This window comes from Pleurodeles waltl, chromosome 3_1 (genome assembly GCF_031143425.1).
Source record: "Pleurodeles waltl isolate 20211129_DDA chromosome 3_1, aPleWal1.hap1.20221129, whole genome shotgun sequence".
Taxonomy (NCBI): Eukaryota; Metazoa; Chordata; class Amphibia; order Caudata; family Salamandridae; genus Pleurodeles; species Pleurodeles waltl.
In genome coordinates, this window is record NC_090440.1 from 1,168,293,632 (window position 1) to 1,168,313,138 (window position 19,507).

At 43.7% G+C, this 19,507-nt stretch overlaps 1 protein-coding gene across 1 annotated transcript in view; it reads right to left on the reverse strand.

Moving 5' to 3' along the window:
* ADAMTS15 (ADAM metallopeptidase with thrombospondin type 1 motif 15) overlaps positions 1-19,507 on the reverse strand; it is a 266,466-nt gene that overhangs the window by 80,494 nt on the left and 166,465 nt on the right. The window contains exon 3 of the mRNA XM_069224462.1: positions 10,522-10,689. Within this exon, the coding sequence (XP_069080563.1) occupies positions 10,522-10,689 (168 nt within the window). The remainder of the gene's footprint in view (positions 1-10,521; positions 10,690-19,507) is intronic.

Sequence of the window (19,507 nt, forward strand, 5' to 3'; positions counted from 1 at the left end):
CCTTGTATATCAAACAGTTTTCAGGCAACAATGAAAGTGCCAAAATAACTCTGGTGAATAATGTACCTGACTCATCTACGGTAACGCAGAGGGTTATTATGCCTGCTGCAAAGAACGTGTACTATAGCAGATCACAGAACAGTATTTTATTTGCAATGCTCATGGGATACTGCTTTTGTCATAGAGATCCTTTTGTTACTGTGCAGTTCATAAATTACAATCATTAATCTAGCACAGTGAGCTATGAACTGCCAAAAAAGAGCTGCATGAAAACTGCATGGAACAGGTTAGAAAGTTATGTTTTTTCCCAGTCTTCGATTATCCTAATTTTGCTAAAAAGGGTTTGTTTAGGTAGAAATAAACTTCTGTTAGTAAAGTCAACCCCAAACACTGTGTTATCTTCTGAAGCCTAAGTTTATGCTTCCCTAGACCAAACACTCTTAATACCAGTATGAATGACGCAAATCCTAAACATTACAGCCCTCTTTGCGTTCTGTAAGTGTAATGTAAATTGCTCCAGCACTCTACGCTGGTAAGAGAGGCGCTATAAAACAAATAAAATATATGTGATGGGCTATCCAGAGATGAGAGGCACTGTTAGAGGATGATGGTGGGGAAAGCATTGAAGAACCCGAATAAAGATTGCTGTATTCTGGTGCACTACGCTTCACACAATTGAATATATAATGAAGAATGTGTTGCAACAGCCACAGTTTGTGCCATTTTCCCCCAGTTTTTGTAGTTGGGGGAGGGGGAGCCTCCTAAAGCCCCATTGTCAGGCTCGCTCGCTATGCATCCTGTGGGGGCTGGTCGGACAAAATTTGCCAGGGCTGCCTTGGGTTCCCAGTCAGGCCCTGGTATCAGTAGGCCCTCCAAAATTAGGAGTACAACTTCTCTTTTCCAACTACTCAATGCCATGAAGAAGCATCAAGAGACACACACAGCGTCGAGACACACACACTTACACTCACTCACCCCCAAGCCCCACCTCTCAGCATTACTTCCATAACATTTCCTGCGAAAATAAATGTTCAACACCTATTGACAGCTCTTGCTTTCAGCCACGCCATAGTTTTGCTTATAAATGAATACTCAGGCCAAGTGTAAACTGTTTAAAAGATCTGCCAAGCACGGCTTGAAACAGCAATGGCCAAGGGACACAGAACCGCATCGTGCAGCTGTGAGGGACATAGCCTGTGGCCAGCTGCTGCTTTGTGCACGTGCAGCGGGCGGGGATGCGCACGCCCTCTGACTATTCGGTGTTTGATTAATACCTAATGAAACTTCGCGTTTTGCAGTTATTAACATAGATTACTGAGAACAGTCTGGTAAAATTTGGTGGGTGTTGGGGATAGGATAGTGTCGAGCACTCAGCCCGGCAGAATGTCTCAAATAGCCAGGTGCAATGTTTTGAGAAACGTGGCGGGCAGCAGGATGTCTCCGCCAGTCAGGCTGAATTGTCTCGAGCAGCGTTGCAGAATGTACTTTTAAATATGCTGAGGGGGGAATGTGAACATCTACAGTGGAATAACCCTAAACCAACGGGGGACTAACGCTCAACCAGCATAGGACCAGCCCCAAAGCCTTTCATGGAGCTGACCTACCCCCTGCAGAACCAGGTGGTCAGTCTACCCCTGCCAGGTATTACAGAATTAGTTTTCGGTGACCACCTTACTTTGCCATATGCAGTAGCAGATAATAAACGAGGTCATCGCTTGACTTGTAAGGAGTTAGTTTTCGGTTATGCATGATGATGCATGGTTTGAAGGAGCAGATGTGACAAAGAGGTTTACGAACCCTATAGAGAACATGAAGTACTCTCGTCCAGTTTTAAGTACTGAACTTACCAATCTGACAAGGATGGAAGCTGAGTCTGCCTTTGTGGTATTCAAACACCGTATGGTGAGCTGTGCCCGTTCAGTTCACTGACATATTCTTCACGGCGGGAATAAGACTAGTTCGTCAGTGTCAAATGTGATGCAATACTGTATTGCAGTGGTGCACATTTTATATCATCTGGCCCTTGACTTTTGGAGTGAGAAGGGAGACAGGGCAACCAGCAATCCACACCTTGTTCATAATAAAACAGGAGGGCTGTGAGCAGTTTTGATGCAATAAACACACGAACAGTAGAACATGTTGATGTTTTTATTGAGACCAGAAGGAACACAAAACGTGATTGTCTAGCGTGCTCGAAAGTCATGTTTCCCAAAGATTTTGAACACTCTGGGAAGGCATGTTTCAGTCTGGCTGTGTCGTTCAGAGGAGGCGCTTCCTATCAGTTCAAGTCAGACTGTCACTGTAGGCGGGAGGTGGTGTAGGAATGGGTTGCATCTCTTCTGGAAAGGCAAAGGCGAGCTGTGTGTGTTTGCGAAGAATTAATTCTATTCTATTGGAATTAATACATTTCAATCAGTCTGTTATTTCCTGGGAACGAAAAACAGAATCCAGCTTGATATAATTCGGACGTCATTTGGCCCTGGCAACATAATGTCATGTGGCCAGAGCTCTCTATTTGTCTGTTTCTTGATCCCTTCCTCCCTCTTCTCTTACACGCATTCTGTTTCCTTCTGTCTGCCTCTTAGACACTCGCTGGTAATATGTGTCATTCTATATATATTTACCTAACCGACCCTACCCTGTACTCTTTTTAGGAAACTATCGTTTTGTCCGCCAACCTTCTCTTTCTGTGGCAGATACAGTGACTTACCACCTGGAGTCTTTTACTTGAAAAAACGTGAATTCGTGTGTGCTGAAGTGTGGTCCAGAAGTGGTTCAGCTCTACATTTCGAATTTGATCATATTATACTATACATTTGTGTATCACACACTATTCACCAAATGTTGGCCTCTAGGAGCTTTAGTTTCTCAGTGAGCAGATGTAAATGATTCGTGGATATTGCCAAAGGCGTAGTCTACATTTAGGGAGGAAGGTGTTCATCTAACCACCTCCCAGATTGAGTGTGTGTTGGTGGTGTGCTTGTGAGCATACTTCTCACTATCATAATGCTCCTTGGAGGAGAACAGTGAATTTTATTACCTTCATGTCTAACCCATGTGAGTGTGAAATATGCCATGGCGTACCTCTGCTGGCTGTTTTGTGGGGAGAGGAAAAGGTATTATCTTATGTACCTCTAGCTAACCCATGTCATCTAAGACAGTGTTGTTGGTTGTTTTTGAATCCCACAAAATGACTACACAAGCAACAGGGTATGTGCTCTTCCAAACAAACTGACAGAGTTATCATAGTGTTGTGGCTAATTAAACTCGGTTGGCGAATCTGCTTAATGCCAGTGATCGCTCAGCATCGTTTCTTCCTAGATTCTTTTCACCTGTTCTTGGTAGTCTTTCCAACAGACTTCTCCATGTAAGGACAGTGCCCGATGGTCTCTTCACTGGGCGTGCTCTTCCAGCTGGTTGACACAAAGCAGGGGAGGGTACTTATGAATTGGAATAGTTTTCCAAATTTTCTTTAATATGGAGAGTCTTTTAGCCAGACACAACTTGGCTTTGAGTCTAACAGCAAGATTCAGAGCTAGTGCAAGTTTTACATTTACGTAGTGACAAAACGTCTGGTGGGTACAAACGACCAAGCAGGTCTCTTGTACCTTGCATTGGTTTACTTTGGGTGACATCCTGCAAGCGAAACTTAAAGAAACTAACTGGGGAAATTCTAGCAACATTTTAAAAAAATGTAAAAAGTGTTTCACATCTCAGACTTTGTCAAATCTTTGGCACCTTGTGATAGCAGTGTCTTATAAGATAAATAGCAATAACCACCCTATCCATACTTCTTGCATGCTCCCTGTCTCATTTTAGCTCTCTCTCCCATGCACTGTATGCATCTGTCTTTCTGCTTAGATGCTATATTATGTAATATTTTAGACATGGGTATCATTCAATTACTGTCTCTTTAATTTGCTTCTCTCACCAGCAATCAAAGCACATTAACAAGGAGGCATTACCATATGACTGCTAGGCCTGGGTACAATTTTGATTATTCTGGAGTAAATGGCATAATTTTGGTATTTTTTTGTAATGAAACATAGGCAAAATTACTCAGATTACATAATTACTCTACATCATATTATTCTGTTCAGAAATCTGAATACGAATTGTACAGTTGGGTAAACTGTGAACATGAACAACAGTATTTTGAAAATGAGCAACAGTTCCTTTAACGTAGGTGGTCAACAAACATTTTAGTTAGAGTTTTTACTCAAGTTCACAATTCATAATATTTTTGAGTGCAAAACTACGTTTCTGAACATGAGTGGCAGTATTTCGAATGTGAGCAACCGAAATCTTACATTTTGAGTTATTACTAGAACAGATCGTTTGGGTAATGTTTTGAGTGTGTGCTGAATTTTGCTTAATTATGTGTAAAGTATGCTACACAAAATTACATGAGCTGTGCCCATGCTGCTCAATGGCATACACCTATCTTCTTTCACTTATAATTTCTGCTCCTAACAAGGTAGGACATTCGTCCCTCACCTCTCGTCATCTTATCTCCTTTCGTATATTCTCTCTCTTTAAACCCTTTTCATCTTAAACATGGCAATGGCTATCATAATTATTAATGTTACCATTATGCCCGCGTTCTTTTTCAGCAATGCAATTTTATTATGAACCTTTTTGCACAGCTGTAATACACAGTAAATTCTGACTGCAACTGATGACTGAAGTACTGATGACTTACTGCATCCTTCCAATACATTAAGCATCAACTCCTGATTGAGTTCCCTCATTTTAACTGCTTTTTCCTTCTTAGATTTAAACGGTGAACCCCTCTTTGATCTCTGGGCAAATGACCACGCAAAAATCCTTAGAATGGTATAAAACTGAGAAAACAGATCAGTTTAGTAGGCATTGATTAGTAAGCTCTTGATTATTCTTCTACATTTACCATCAAGACCAAAAACCCTAAACCCTTCCTGGGTGACAATGCATCTTTTACCCCAATGTGATCTCCTTTCTCCTCCACTCTGGATGTTATGCTAGGTAGGGGATCAACAGTTTCATGAAATGTTGCCAGGATCACGTCCTTCACGTAGCTGGGCCCCTATTCATGCCACTGGAGATGTTGGAAAGCTGTGCCTCATCCCCTGAAACGGTTGACCCTCCAATTCATAGACAATGAGCTCGATGGTAGGTTGCCTTTTTGTTGGTGGGAATGAAACACTTCCAGCCAACAGCAGGAAATCCATCCTCATGTGCCTTGACCCTAAGCATGTTTTATGGGGGCCAACACTCACTACAGGTCTCTGAGAGAATCCTTTTTGATTAGTTTTTTCGGAAGGACGTCTCCAAATTTGTCAAAGTCTTCTCTTCATTAGGCTTTGCTCTATCAACCATAAAGAGAGTCTTTCATCAAGAGATGGGTTTGGAATTGGCCAGTGAAGGGCAGGGGTGTTCCACTAGTCTACCCCTCCACCACTCTTTCCTTCATGGTTGTGCTGATCGAAATCTCTAACTCTATGGAGGGCGATTTTTAAGCAGAAGACAATACCACGGTGGAAGCAGTGGAAGAGACTCTTTCTAGTCTTCTCAAGCCCTTCCAGCAGTACTGCAGGTAAACACTCATTTTCTTTCCCTCCATCTTCCCTTTCAGAGTTGTCTGCAGGGGGTCATGTCAATCTCTTTCTTCTCAAATGGTGAAACTTTAGAGCAGATCCTTGGGTTTTCATTATTGACTTTATAGAACCCCTTTTCTAAATACACCTACTTCTTTCTCATGTCTTCTGCCCATCAGATACATCCACAATGAACCAGGAGGTACAGGAGCTATTATGAAAGAGGGCCTTTGCTCCCATCCCACCTCAAGGATGTTTTGTGAGCTCCAACTTCTGAGTTCACGAGAAGCTCAAAGAGCTAAGACCAGTGATGAACCTAAACTATTTAAACTCTTTCATTTTCATTTGCTACTTCAAAATGGAGGGCATCGGTCTCTATTTTGGCACTCTCCTGACCAGGTTCAAGAAAATACCCTCTGTGTCTTTGGATCACTGATATTTTGCTTCGAGTTGAGCCTCAGGATCGAGATGGAATATCCTCTGGACAATTCCTTTTCAGATGTGGATTGGTTCTCCCACAAGTTTTGAGACTTCAGTGACTGAAACAGTGGAATATGTAGCCAGCTTTCATGTGTAGTTTCACACCTCAAGGAAAACCCATGGGGCCCTTAGAAGGAAGAAGGCCTATGTTCAAACTGGGCTACCTGAGTTCATTGTTGCAGGAAACATGGATCCCTTTCATGCTTCTCTCTCTCCCCCTAGCTTGCTTCCTCACCTTTTTGTTCGAGAAGGGTTGTTCCTATTGAACTAATATTTTTTCACTCTTTGGTTTCTGCTGGGCTCCCTCCTGTGGGTTGCTATTGTGTCGGTACATCTCCCTTTTCTCCACATTTACAAAAGGTAGTCACCTTTCCCGTTCTCCCCAGTTTAACTACTCCTGAATGTGGTTTGTGATCAGCATCCTTTTGGGACTGCACGATTGGTACATAATTCACTTTACTTTTCTTTATCTGACTACAAAGTGAGAGGAGATTGAAAACACCCATCCCCATGTTTAAAAAATAAGCAGCAATTTGTCAGAAGGCATAGTCTGATATTTAATCTCTGTCTTTGAAGTGCAGCAACTGTGACAAAATAAGTACAGAATTTGAAGGTATTTTTGTTTATTTTTGGACTTTTGCAACCCACCAAAATTCGACTCATGACCCACAGTTTTGGAAACACTGCTCTAATTTGTTCTCTTACTAGCCTATGCCATACTTACCTTTGTGTTGCTAGTTATTTTAAATAAATGAGATGTCTGCAAGTAACCCATAACTGCATTCTGTTCCCCAGGCCCGCATAACCTTCAAGTTACCCCACATACATTTGGCACTCCCACCCTTCCCAATTTGCTGAATGTTACCTTGATGAACATCCATGTTTCCAAATTCTGTGCTCGTTCTATTCGGGCTCAGGGCCTCAACGGCCTGCTTTTCTGGTCATGGTCTAGTTTAGATTTTCAAAGCAGCAATTGATCCAAAGCATCCACCTTCCTCACCTCTACTTCAGACCAATTCAGCATGCTGTCAGTGCTCGCCTAGCTAGAATCTGAACATGTCAAATAATGATGCCTCTATGTTCTGCATATAAAATAAGGATTTTCCTAGCATGCAACAAGGAAACCTACATTTTAAACAAGGGGATATGTGGTATAACTTTGATTTTGCTGTTTCTTTATGCCTGATTGCTTTCCATAATTGCAAATGTTTGCCTTCTGCAATGCGCGCCTTCCAATAATGCAATGAGTTCGGTTGAGTCATCTGTGGCATGATTTTAGTCCTTGACAGAGGGCTTTAAGAGCTCCCTTTTTATTCTGTATTTTCTTCAGTCTCCTTCCAGCTTGATGGCTTTGCCTTAGTTTGGGGTGCTAGAACTTTTTCAGTCCTTCGCGTGGGAGGTGGTTCTCAGGACCAATTCTAGTCTCTTTACCTTCTAGTGGCTGGCAGGGTAAAGCGTGCCCCATGTGTGGTGTCCTGTCTGTGCACTCCAAGGATGTACCACTGTCGCCAAACATTTACTGCCCCTCAGGTGAATTCACTGCAAAATTCCTCCAACAGCTTATGGTTAATGATGCATGGTAAGGAAGAAACTACCTCTTGCAGTATCAAAGGTTATTTTCTTCTTTATAAATGGCTGTAAAAAGGGTTGAGCTCACCAGACCAGCTGCATGCTTCAGCACTTTGCCAATAATATTGGGATTTGATTTAAAATTCTGCTGAATCCCAGAACTCCATACAGTCAGTGCAACCCTGTGCTCCACACGCCAGAGACCCGGACGGAGTGAAAGTAACTACTTCAAGCCTGCGCACCTCCCGACTGCGTCCTAAACTACAAGCACAGCCATATCGTCTGCCAAACTGCTCATGAATTCACTAGAGGCAGCAGAGATTTGAGAAGGGTAACAGTGATCACCACAGGTTCTGGTTTGTTAAAGAAATACTAATCTCTTTATGTTTGCAAAGCAGACTGTTTAACCAACAACCCCATTTGACTTGCATTGGAGCATATTAATCGCAAGTTTCACATTGATTAATGCAGCAAACATCCAACCATTTTAGGTACGTCAAAGCAATTGGATCATGCAACCACCAAGTGGAAGTTCCTAGAGAGACAGAGGTGTTGTACCTATAGGAATTGTAACCACCTACAACTCCATTAATCAACCTCTTTTGAATGTGCTGGAATGACTATGGTGACACAATTTTGGTTATTTTCAATTTGTTCCCAATGTCATCAAAAATATCTTTGGAGACCACACAAAACATCTTTCTTAGCACATTTTCGTCCCGGGGAAGGCCCTTCCACTGCATTGCTTAACCTTATTTACAGCAGCTGAAAGTCAAAGCCTAGCCTCGCCCCCACACTTCAATCTAGTGTTGAATTTGGCATGAAGCCAACACGTGGGTTTAAGGAACTTCTTGATAGTCTTGTAAAAAACCTAAAGTTTCCTGTTTAGCCTAAAATAACAAACTAAATGTGGTAACAATTCTATTTATGGGTCCAGCAAGCAAAGTGAACATGAAAGTCACATGCAAGAGAGGAAGTCCCACTTTCCGTTCAAAGCTCAAGTTATAGGTACAGTCTTGTTCTGTTACCACAGGAAATATCCAGCGGTCTCGAGCTTGTTTATTTATCCCCATGTCTACTTTGTTCACTTCCCCCATCGGCCCGAAACTCGAAATTCTACATCTTATTTGTGCCTAGCATGTCCTCTTCATCCTCCAGTCACCCTTGCTTTATTCATCCTCCTCCTAGTTGTACTGCTTTGAAGGGAGTTTACCAGTGAGTGCCAAATGCAGGGGCAGCTTCTCCACTAGGGTGGAGGAGTATCACCCCCCCACCAGCAGCAGCAGAAGCTGCAAACTTTTAAAAATATTTTTATTTTTAAAGGGGAGGGGCAGTGGGGGTGATGGGCAGTGGGAGGAGTGCACAGAGCACTGCTCTCAGTGCGCATGTATGTTTGGCCGGCCGTCCTGGGCCAGCCAAACACACATGTGCACAAGGGCTCTCTCCAACCAGCACTGTGTTGCCTATTTGGAGAGAGCAAGTACAGGCTCCCAGTCTGCATTGGAACGCAATAAGTAGCGTCATGATTGTCGCAGGGCAGGCTGGGAGACTGTGCCTGGAGTGCGGCCGAGGGGCCGCGGCGACCTTAAGATAAGTATAGTTTTTTTTAAATATATTTTTTATTCGTCTTTTGCTTTCCTCGCCCCTCTCCTCGACCAGCCACTTTGCCCAATCGCCAGCCACGACTGGCCAAATGGTTGTCTTTTTTCCACCATGCTGAACACAGTAAGGGCCTTATTCACAAAAGTAAACTTAAAGGGGGCCCCCTGTAAAATAGATGGAGGAGGCCCCCTTGCTATGGATCCAGTAAAGAGCTTGCGGGCAAGGGGACCGCTACCCATGCAGAGAGCAGGTGGGGGCCACCTGTAGCTTGTGTTTCCCAGCACCTCAGGGGCTGTGGGGGGCTTTTCTTATGCCACCGGGTTTACCATTGGTTGGTATTCACAAAGAGATTTACAGGTAGAATATTTAAGAGTGCAGAGTCTTTGCACATAAAAAGATAGGACTGTGTTGGGCGACTTCAAACTTATAAAGATACTACTCTTAAATTCCTTTGTGAATACCAAACAATTGTAAACGTAAAGAAAAGCATAACTTTATTTTTGTGAATCAATTCCTAGATGTTTATTTACACCTTGCAGCACTTCGCCAATCATCAGACAGTTGCTCAAAAAACAGCCGCTGACTTGGATGATATGTTTTTAAAGGTTGTATTCCCTATGTTATGATATATGTGTATGCTAGTTCGTGTTTTTTATGACGATATGTGGTATTTTATTATGCTGTTTGTTATGTGTTGGTGTTTTATTGTATGCTATTTTGTTGTGCTTCATATTGCGCCTTCAGGTTTTTGTTACGGGTTATGATATGTTAATTGCGGGAGGATTGCGCTGGAGTATATTTGGAGTTCCGTAGGAAAGCTCCGTGTGTTAATCAAATACCTTATTAGGCTTGAAAGCAGGCCTCATGCCCGAGTCAATGGGATTTGTGTGTCCAGGTGCTAGCACTGGGAGGTACCAGTGGTGGAAATGGGCGATGTCCTAGTAAAAAAATACGTAGGGCCTGCACTTAAAAAATAAATAAATAAACAATGACTGCATATTGTTTGTGTTATGCCCATCGCCGTGACGTTCTCTTTCTGCATCTCAGATTCGCTGCTGCCAAGAGACCTCACTGAGGTACTGTGAGCCTCATAGGCACAATAATCAATCAGTCATTCAGTAATTCTATCTCTCAGCCTACAGCAGGGTACTGACCCAGCTTAGACTTTTTCACAATTTTACAGATTAATTTATATGGAAGTGATCTAAAGCGCATTAATTTACAAAGTAAATGGTGAGCCTCTGCAAAAAGCCCCTATGCGTTCTTGCCTTGTCGTACTCTACTGACCACTCACCATGTCCGCTGTCTAGGAAGTCTGTAATGATGGCAGCACTGCAGCCGGACCAGGGGGTGGCACGGTCGATCTGGATTAATGTGGGGGACATCATGTGGTTCTCCTTCAGCTTCCCGAAGACCTCTTCGCAGGCCTTCACATTATCATGTGGCATGTTGAACACGTGACCTGGTGGTGAGAAGAGAATGAATGACGTAAGTGAGGCATTTATTGCAGTGGACAATAAAGCGAAAAAGCCCCAGTTAATATGCAAAGCACAAACAGCAATGACAGGATCCATGAAAGAATTACTTTGATTGCATCAAGTGAGAACTCCGGCAAATCTCTAAGGTTGCAAAAGCTTTTTCTTTACACCATAAAATATTCGTCTAGACAATCCTTGGCTTAATCATGATGCCATTTCCTATTATAGCAATGACCTCAATGCTATAATCACATTCCCATTACCAGTGGCATAATTAATTTTGAGGGGTCCCCCTGCAAAGTACCTGGAGCGGGCCCCCTCATCCCTGGATCTAGTCAGTGGGTCCCCTGGAAATCACCTACGCATCACAGGGGCTGCAGGGGCTGCCGGGGCCTTTATTACGCCACTGCTCATTACCCTCCCCTACTGCCATACAGTCCTCCTCTATCCTTTTACAAGGCAACCCCACATGGTTAGAAGATTTATTTACTTTCAATTCCACAGCTGGTGAGGGCCATGGCCCATCCTTATTGATCAGTTTTGTTCATTCTTTATGCAATTTGTGTGGATGTCCACCCACAAGGATGTGGATACAATGCTAATGTGACGCTTTGTGAAGGAGATCTTTCAAAATGACTAACACTGTTCTCCTAAAAGACCATGATGCAGCACAGTGCACACAGTGAGTACCTTCTCACTTGAGGACAGGGACTTTACAAACAGAATCCACTGCCCTTGAACACTGGTGGATTAAGTACTTTCCTACGACCATAAAGCCAGTGTAGTGAAGAACTTACATTCTATAGACTGGTTTGCATGACCAATAAACCCACATTATTAAATCCCAAAGCATGGCTGTGGGGCGCCCGCTTCTCTTCTTTGTCTTCAGTATTCTGTCTGGCTCTACTTGCACTGCTTCTTACTTCTCATACCTCGCTGTTATACGCTCATGTCCATTGAGGTGGTCACTCACAGCCACTGAGGCAGTTTCCTCTTTCATTGAAATCAAACCCAATCCCTGTGATTCACACCGTGGTTTTCCTGCATCCCAAAAGAGGGGTTCATACATCAGACCCAAAACACTTCTCTTCCACTTCACATGCCAGGTAATCATCCTATTAGTCAAGTTTAGTCAGATCTCAGTGTCTCCAAGGTTGACTATGCAAGTTAACACAGTGACGAAGAATGAGTTCTTCTACCTTCAGAGATGCGTCCCATAGCACAGATTATCAAGAATATTGCCCTTCTCCTTGGGCTGGCTCACTCATGTCTTGACTATTGCAGTGGGGTATTAGAAACTCTAAATTGCAATTGTTCTTGCGTTGTCCTTTGTCAACATTCTCTGCCTCTCCTTTCTCGTGCTCACTCTTTTTTTACCTCTAGCTCGCTTTCTCTTCCCTCTTGCACTTTTCTACCTCTCCTTCTCTTCCTGTCTCTCTCACTCCATATTTTCCTCCCTCCCTGTGTGGGAATGATTTCTCCATTTAAAATATAATGCTTAATATAGATTTTATTTAGTTAGTATAACTAGCTGTAAAAGGCCACATTTGCTGAAAGTGCGTGTTTAAGTGTTGTTCACAAGAATTTCTTTTTAGAAAATCATTGCAATTCACTTGCAGTCATGGTGTCTCTCTACATTCAAAATAACATTTCTATAGCTTCCTTAGGCGAGAGGATGTCTTTGAAACATTTGAAGGCTATGAGCTAAATCTTCATTGCTATGTTCATCCTTGTGAATGAGCAGAGCTGTTCATTGTATTAAGTTGCATTTCTGATGTAACTGTCCAATGAAAATCGTTTACAAGGAGGTGTTTTGGAAATTAAGTCTAATTTGTTTACCATGCAAATAACATTTTAGTATCACCTTTCTGACTGTCATGCCACGAAATTCTGTATAGTCTTTATCTAAAACATAATAAATGATAAGGAAATATTTAATCATTCTGATTTATGATTTTTTATTTAGAAAATATATTATGCGTTAGACATTTTTACCTTACAGCATTTCACATTTAAAAACACTGTTATGTTGGGGGAATAGGGGTTGCTCAATTTGATTATGTTTGGCATTAGGCATTTTGCTTGTTTTCTCTCTCGCATGCAGGTGTGGTCCATTAATATTTAGGGCTTAATATTACTAATTAATTATTTGCTAATGTGCTGTGGCTATTTAATTTCTTAAAGAAGCATTGTATTATTGCAATGCTTAATGAATTGACTTCTGATTCGAACATTTTACTGTCTGTGAGGATTAATTTCACATTTAAAAAAATCTATAAACTGAGGACTGAAAGAAGCCTAGTTGTGCACATTTTTACTTAATGATCTTGACTGATTATTTGAGATGTCATCACCATCCTTGTAAGGAGGAACAACTTTGTGCAAATTCCTAGAATCAAATGAAGGTTCCCTAACATTTGAATTTCTAAAACTGCTGCTGCCACTATGGGGAACTAACACCAAACCCTGCCTCTCTTTCTCCACAGCCAGGGATTCCCTGTCTAAGGCCAACTGTTGCTGCATTAGCCTCAGTCTCGCCTCTTCTAACCTCAGCTTTCTGAGTTCCCTTACTAGGGACTGGTCCTCAGGGTTAGAATTATGTGAAGCCTCTGAAACAGAGGTAACATGAGAGTGTGCAGAGGCAGATCTATCTCTAACAGGGGCCACTCTAGTGACCTGGCCTCTAGGGGTGAAGAGAGCCCTACTTGTGTGTGAACCCTTCCCACTACCAGGTATACTAGGTGGCTTACTGACAGATAGATCTGTGGGAGGACCCTCCCCAGGATTGTCAGTTTGCTCCTCTAAGCCTTCCTGGTTGGAATCATCCTCTAACTCTTCCCCTGTCTGTTCTGGACCAGTGCTGAGTCCCTGGTCATCTTGGAGGAGAAGATTTAAGAGGAACTTCTTATTGGGGTTCTTCCCAATCCCCAAACTTCTTTCAATACAGAGACCCCTGAAACTTTTAAAGTTAAGATTTTCATATGTTGTTTTCACAACTCTAGGGGTAGCTTCTACAAAAAGACATATTGAAAGAGAAAAAACAGTTTGGGAACGTGAGTAAAAAGTTAGTAGAATAACTGAGCTAACTTTTTAGAGAAAAGAAGAAAACTTTTCAAGACTTTGTAAAACTTTTGCAAAGTTCAAAGAACTTTTAGAAAGTTAGAAAATTATTTCTAGGTATATATTATGTATGCTTTAAGTATTGAAGCAAGTTTTTCTTGTGACCAGTAACAAAGTGGTAAAGCAATTGCAAGTACTTATCCCACTGCTGCACCACCAATGTAGGAGACTGGCCTGGTTTGTAGTGGGTACCTTGGGTACTTACACCTTATACCAGGTCCAGTTATCAACTATTAGTGAAATGTAGTAGTGTTCTAGCAGCTTAGGCTGATAGAGGTAGCTATAGCAGAGCAGCTTAGGCTGAACTAAGAGACATGCAAAGCTTATGCAATACCGCTTATAGAATGCTGAAGAATGCAATGGGAGTAAATAGGTCTAGGGGCAACACAAACATATACTAAGAAAGTGGAATGCGAATCACAAATTCCCCCCTAGACAAGTGTAGTGTGTGCAGAATCGCTGGGAGAGTAAGAATACAGTAAAGGTAAGTAAATTACCCCACCCCAGAGCCCAGAAAAGCAGGAGTAAAGTACTGCAAGTTTCCTTAGGACACACTACACCTCGTGATGTGGATTATTGCAGTAACCAACCAAGTCTGCAAACAACAACTTCTGGATTCCTCGACCTGAAGACCTGCAAAAGAAGGGGACCAAGTCCAGAAGTCGAAAGAAGTTCCAGGAAGTACAGGAGCCCCTGCCAACCCAGAAGAGGGTGCAAAAGAAGAATCCCAGTTAGTAGAAGACTGCAGGAATGCACCCTAGGAAGATGCCAGCAGGTTCTTGCATGATGCAAAAGATGTCCCACAACACGAAAATGGATGCAGATGTGATCTCGTGTTGGAAGTCGCCAACAAGCTTGGTTACGACAAATATGCGTTTTGATCAAAATGGCGCTGGCTGGACCCAGGAGGGACCTAGGGGCCTCAACTCTATGTGAGGAGGAAGAGGGGGCTCTCAGCACTTCAGAGAACCCTCAGGATGCAGGCAGCACCCACGAGAGTCCCAGGACATGGGGACAAAGGAGGTGCAAAATGTGTGTGGTGCCGCACAACAAAGGAAGGTCCCACGCGGCCGGAGAACAACTCAGCAAGTTGAGCATCGCAGGATGGAATGCCGGGGACCTGGGCCAAGTTATGCATGAAGGAATTTTGCAAATAGTGGAAAGAGGCCTCAGGAGGTGAAGAAGACGCAGTACACATGGGTACAGTCGCTCTCAGGGAAGACAAGGTCTAACCTCCTCCAAATTGTGTCAGCAGGTCCTCAGGACATGTCGATGGGGTGCACCCTCTGTGTCATTAGGAGCACGCTCGTTGCTGTGAGAGGAGTCCAAGGGTACTTTGTGCAAATTCCTAGAATCAAATGAAGGTTCCCTAACATTTGAGTTTCTAAAACTGCTGCTGCCACTATGGGGAACTAACACCAAACCCTGCCTCTCTTTCTCCACAGCCAGGGATTCCCTGTCTAAGGCCAACTGTTGCTGCATTAGCCTCAGTCTCGCCTCTTCTAACCTCAGCTTTCTGAGTTCCCTTACTAGGGACTGGTCCTCAGGGTTAGAATTATGTGAAGCCTCTGAAACAGAGGTAACATGAGAGTGTGCAGAGGCAGATCTATCTCTAACAGGGGCCACTCTAGTGACCTGGCCTCTAGGGGTGAAGAGAGCCCTACTTGTATGTGAACCCTTCCCACTACCAGGTATACTAGGTGGCTTACTGGCAGATAGATCTGTGGGAGGACCCTCCCCAGGATTGTCAGTTTGCTCCTCTAAGCCTTCCTGGTTGGAATCCTCCTCTAACTCTTCCCCTGTCTGTTCTGGACCAGTGCTGAGTCCCTGGTCATCTTGGAGGAGAAGATTAAAGAGGAACTTCTTATTGGGGTTCTTCCCAATCCCCAAACTTCTTTCAATACAGAGACCCCTGAAACTTTTAAAGTTAAGATTTTCATATGTTGTTTTCACAACTCTAGGGGTAGCTTCTACAAAAAGACATATTGAAAGAGAAAAAAAAGTTTGGGAACGTGAGTAAAAAGTTAGTAGAATAACTGAGCTAACTTTTTAGAGAAAAGAAGAAAACTTTTCAAGACTTTGTAAAACTTTTGCAAAGTTCAAAGAACTTTTAGAAAGTTAGAAAATTATTTCTAGGTATATATTATGTATGCTTTAAGTATTGAAGCAAGTTTTTCTTGTGACCAGTAACAAAGTGGTAAAGCAATTGCAAGTACTTATCCCACTGCTGCACCACCAATGTAGGAGGCTGGCCTGGTTTGTAGTGGGTACCTTGGGTACTTACACCTTATACCAGGTCCAGTTATCAACTATTAGTGAAATGTAGTAGTGTTCTAGCAGCTTAGGCTGATAGAGGTAGCTATAGCAGAGCAGCTTAGGCTGAACTAAGAGACATGCAAAGCTTATGCAATACCACTTATAGAATGCTGAAGAATGCAATGGGAGTAAATAGGTCTAGGGGCAACACAAACATATACTAAGAAAGTGGAATGCGAATCACAAATTCCCACCTAGACAAGTGTAGTGTGTGCAGAATCGCTGGGAGAGTAAGAATACAGTAAAGGTAAGTAAATTACCCCACCCCAGAGCCCAGAAAAGCAGGAGTAAAGTACTGCAAGTTTCCTTAGGACACACTACACCTCGTGATGTGGATTATTGCAGTAACCAACCAAGTCTGCAAACAACAACTTCTGGATTCCTCGACCTGAAGACCTGCAAAAGAAGGGGACCAAGTCCAGAAGTCGAAAGAAGTTCCAGGAAGTACAGGAGCCCCTGCCAACCCAGAAGAGGGTGCAAAAGAAGAATCCCAGTTAGTAGAAGACTGCAGGAATGCACCCTAGGAAGATGCCAGCAGGTTCTTGCATGATGCAAAAGATGTCCCACGACACGAAAATGGATGCAGATGTGATCTCGTGTTGGAAGTCGCCAACAAGCTTGGTTACGACAAATATGCGTTTTGGTCAAAATGGCGCTGGCTGGACCCAGGAGGGACCTAGGGGCCTCAACTCTATGTGAGGAGGAAGAGGGGGCTCTCAGCACTTCAGAGAACCCTCAGGATGCAGGCAGCACCCACGAGAGTCCCAGGACATGGGGACAAAGGAGGTGCAAAATGTGGGTGGTGCCGCACAACAAAGGAAGGTCCCACGCGGCCGGAGAACAACTCAGCAAGTTGAGCATCGCAGGATGGAATGCTGGGGACCTGGGCCAAGTTATGCATGAAGGAATTTTGCAAATAGTGGAAAGAGGCCTCAGGAGGTGAAGAAGACGCAGTACACATGGGTACCGTCACTCTCAGGGAAGACAAGGTCTAACCTCCTCCAAATTGCGTTAGCAGGTCCTCAGGACATGTCGATGGGGTGCACCCTCTGTGTCATTAGGAGCACGCTCGTTGCTGTGAGAGGAGTCCAAGGGTACCTGTTGTCATCTTGGAAGGTGCCTGCGTAACCTGTAGAGTGACTCCGTCACCCCACGGGAGATTTCTTCTGTCCTTCTGGTGCAGGATGAAGACAGGGAGTCCCCAGAGTGTGCACACAGTGGAAACTGTTGCAGTTGCTGGCTGGAGCTGAAGTTGCAGAGGAAAAGTATGCATTCTGGATACTTTGTTGTGGTTACAGCGGTTCCTTTAGCAGGCAACAGATGATTCGAGGTCAGAGGTTGAAGTAGTAGTTGCAGAGGATTCCTGAAGGAAACTCGCAAGCAGAATCTGAAGAGAACCCACAGGGGAGACACTAAATAGTCCTGAGAGGGGGATTGGCTATCTTATCAGGTATGGACTTATCAGGAGGGGTCTCTGACGTCACCTGCTGGCACTGGCCACTCAGAGCCCTCCAGAGTGCCCCTACACCTTGCAAAGCAAGATGGCTGAAGTCTGGGACACACTGGAGGAGCTCTGGGCACCACCCCTAGGGTGGTGATGGACAGGGGAGTGGTCACTCCCCTTTCCTTTGTCCAGTTTCGTGCCAGAGCAGGGGACAAGGGGTCCCTGAACCGGTGTAGACTGGCTTGTGCAAGGAGGGCACCATCAGTGCCCTTCAAAGCATTTCCAGAGTCTGGGGGAGGCTACCCCTCCCTAGCCTGTTACACCTGTTTCCAAAAGGAGGGGGTGTAACACCCTGCTCTCAGAGGAAATGCTTTGTTCTGCCTTTCTGGGACTTAGCTGCTCAGACCCCAGGAGGGCAGAACCCTGTCTGTGAGGTGGCAGCAGCTGTAGCTGCAGTGCAAGCCTCAGAGAGCTGGTTTGGCAGTACTAGAGGTCCATGGTAGAGCCCCCAGGACGCATGGAGTTGGCTCCACAATACCAGATTTGGAATGGGGGGACAATTCTATGAACTTAGACATTTTACATGGCCATATTCAGAGTTACCATTCTGAAGCTATATATAGGTATTGACCTATATGTAGTGCACGCGTGTAATGGCGTCCCCGCACTCACAAAGTCCCGGGAAATGGCCCTGAACTATCTGGGGGCACCTTTGTTAGTGCAAGGGTGCCCTCACACTTAGGGCCTGATTCTAACTTTGGAGGACGGTGTTAAACCGTCCCAAAAGTGGCGGATATACCACCTACCGTATTACGAGTCCATTATATCCTATGGAACTCGTAATATGGTAGGTGGTATATCCGCCACTTTTGGGACGGTTTAACACCGTCCTCCAAAGTTAGAATCAGGCCCTTAGTAACTTTGCACCTAAGGTTAAACATATAGGTGACTTATAAGTTACTTAAGTGCAGTGAAAATGGCTGTGAAAAAACATGTGCGTTATTTCACGCAGGCTGCAATGGCAGGCCTGTGCAAGGGTTTGTCTGAGCTTCCTATGGGTGGCAAAAGAAATGCTGCAGCCCATATGGATCTCCTGGAACCCCAATGCCATGGGTACCTTGGTACCATATACTAGGGACTTATATGAGGGATCCAGTGTGCCAATTGAAATTGGTAAATGAATTCACTAGCCTATAGTGACAAATTTAAAAGCAGAGAGGGCATAAGCACTGAGGTTCTGATTAGGAGAGCCTCAGTGACACAGTCAAGCACTATACAGACACACACATTAGGCCATAAACTATGAGCACTGGGGTCCTGACCAGCAGGATCCCAGTGAGACAGACAAAAACATACTGACATATGGGTTTTTATCTATGAGCACTGGGGTCCTGGCTAGCAGGATCCCAGTGACACAGTAAAAACACACTGACACGCACTCACAAACAGGCCACAAATGGGGGTAACCATGCTAGGAAGAGGCTACTTTCTCAAACAGGACTCTCCTTATCCTACAAACTGATCTTCCTTAATGATAATTGAGTTGAAGCATTTGTCTCCCTCTTTCTGTGGCTCTTTCTTTTTCATTCCTAAATTTATCATCCCCTCTGCTCACTTTTTTCCTCTTCTTTTTACGTCATTTGATTGACTATTTGATAACATTTCTTATGTGAGCACTACCAAGGTGGGTATCTTGGTGTGGATCTGAAGTAAGTTACCTAAGTGTGTGTGTGATTTAGGAACCTTAAAAAAAAAGTGGCCAATGAGATCACTTTAAAAAGACTCCAAAACACTCAATTTATTTGCCTCTTTACCTTTCCCTCCTAGCTATGATCTAACCATACCTGATCACTATCCCTCATTTCTGATACACCCCTGTCCACTTTCCACATGGATACTCCTTTTCTTCCATTTCCCAGACT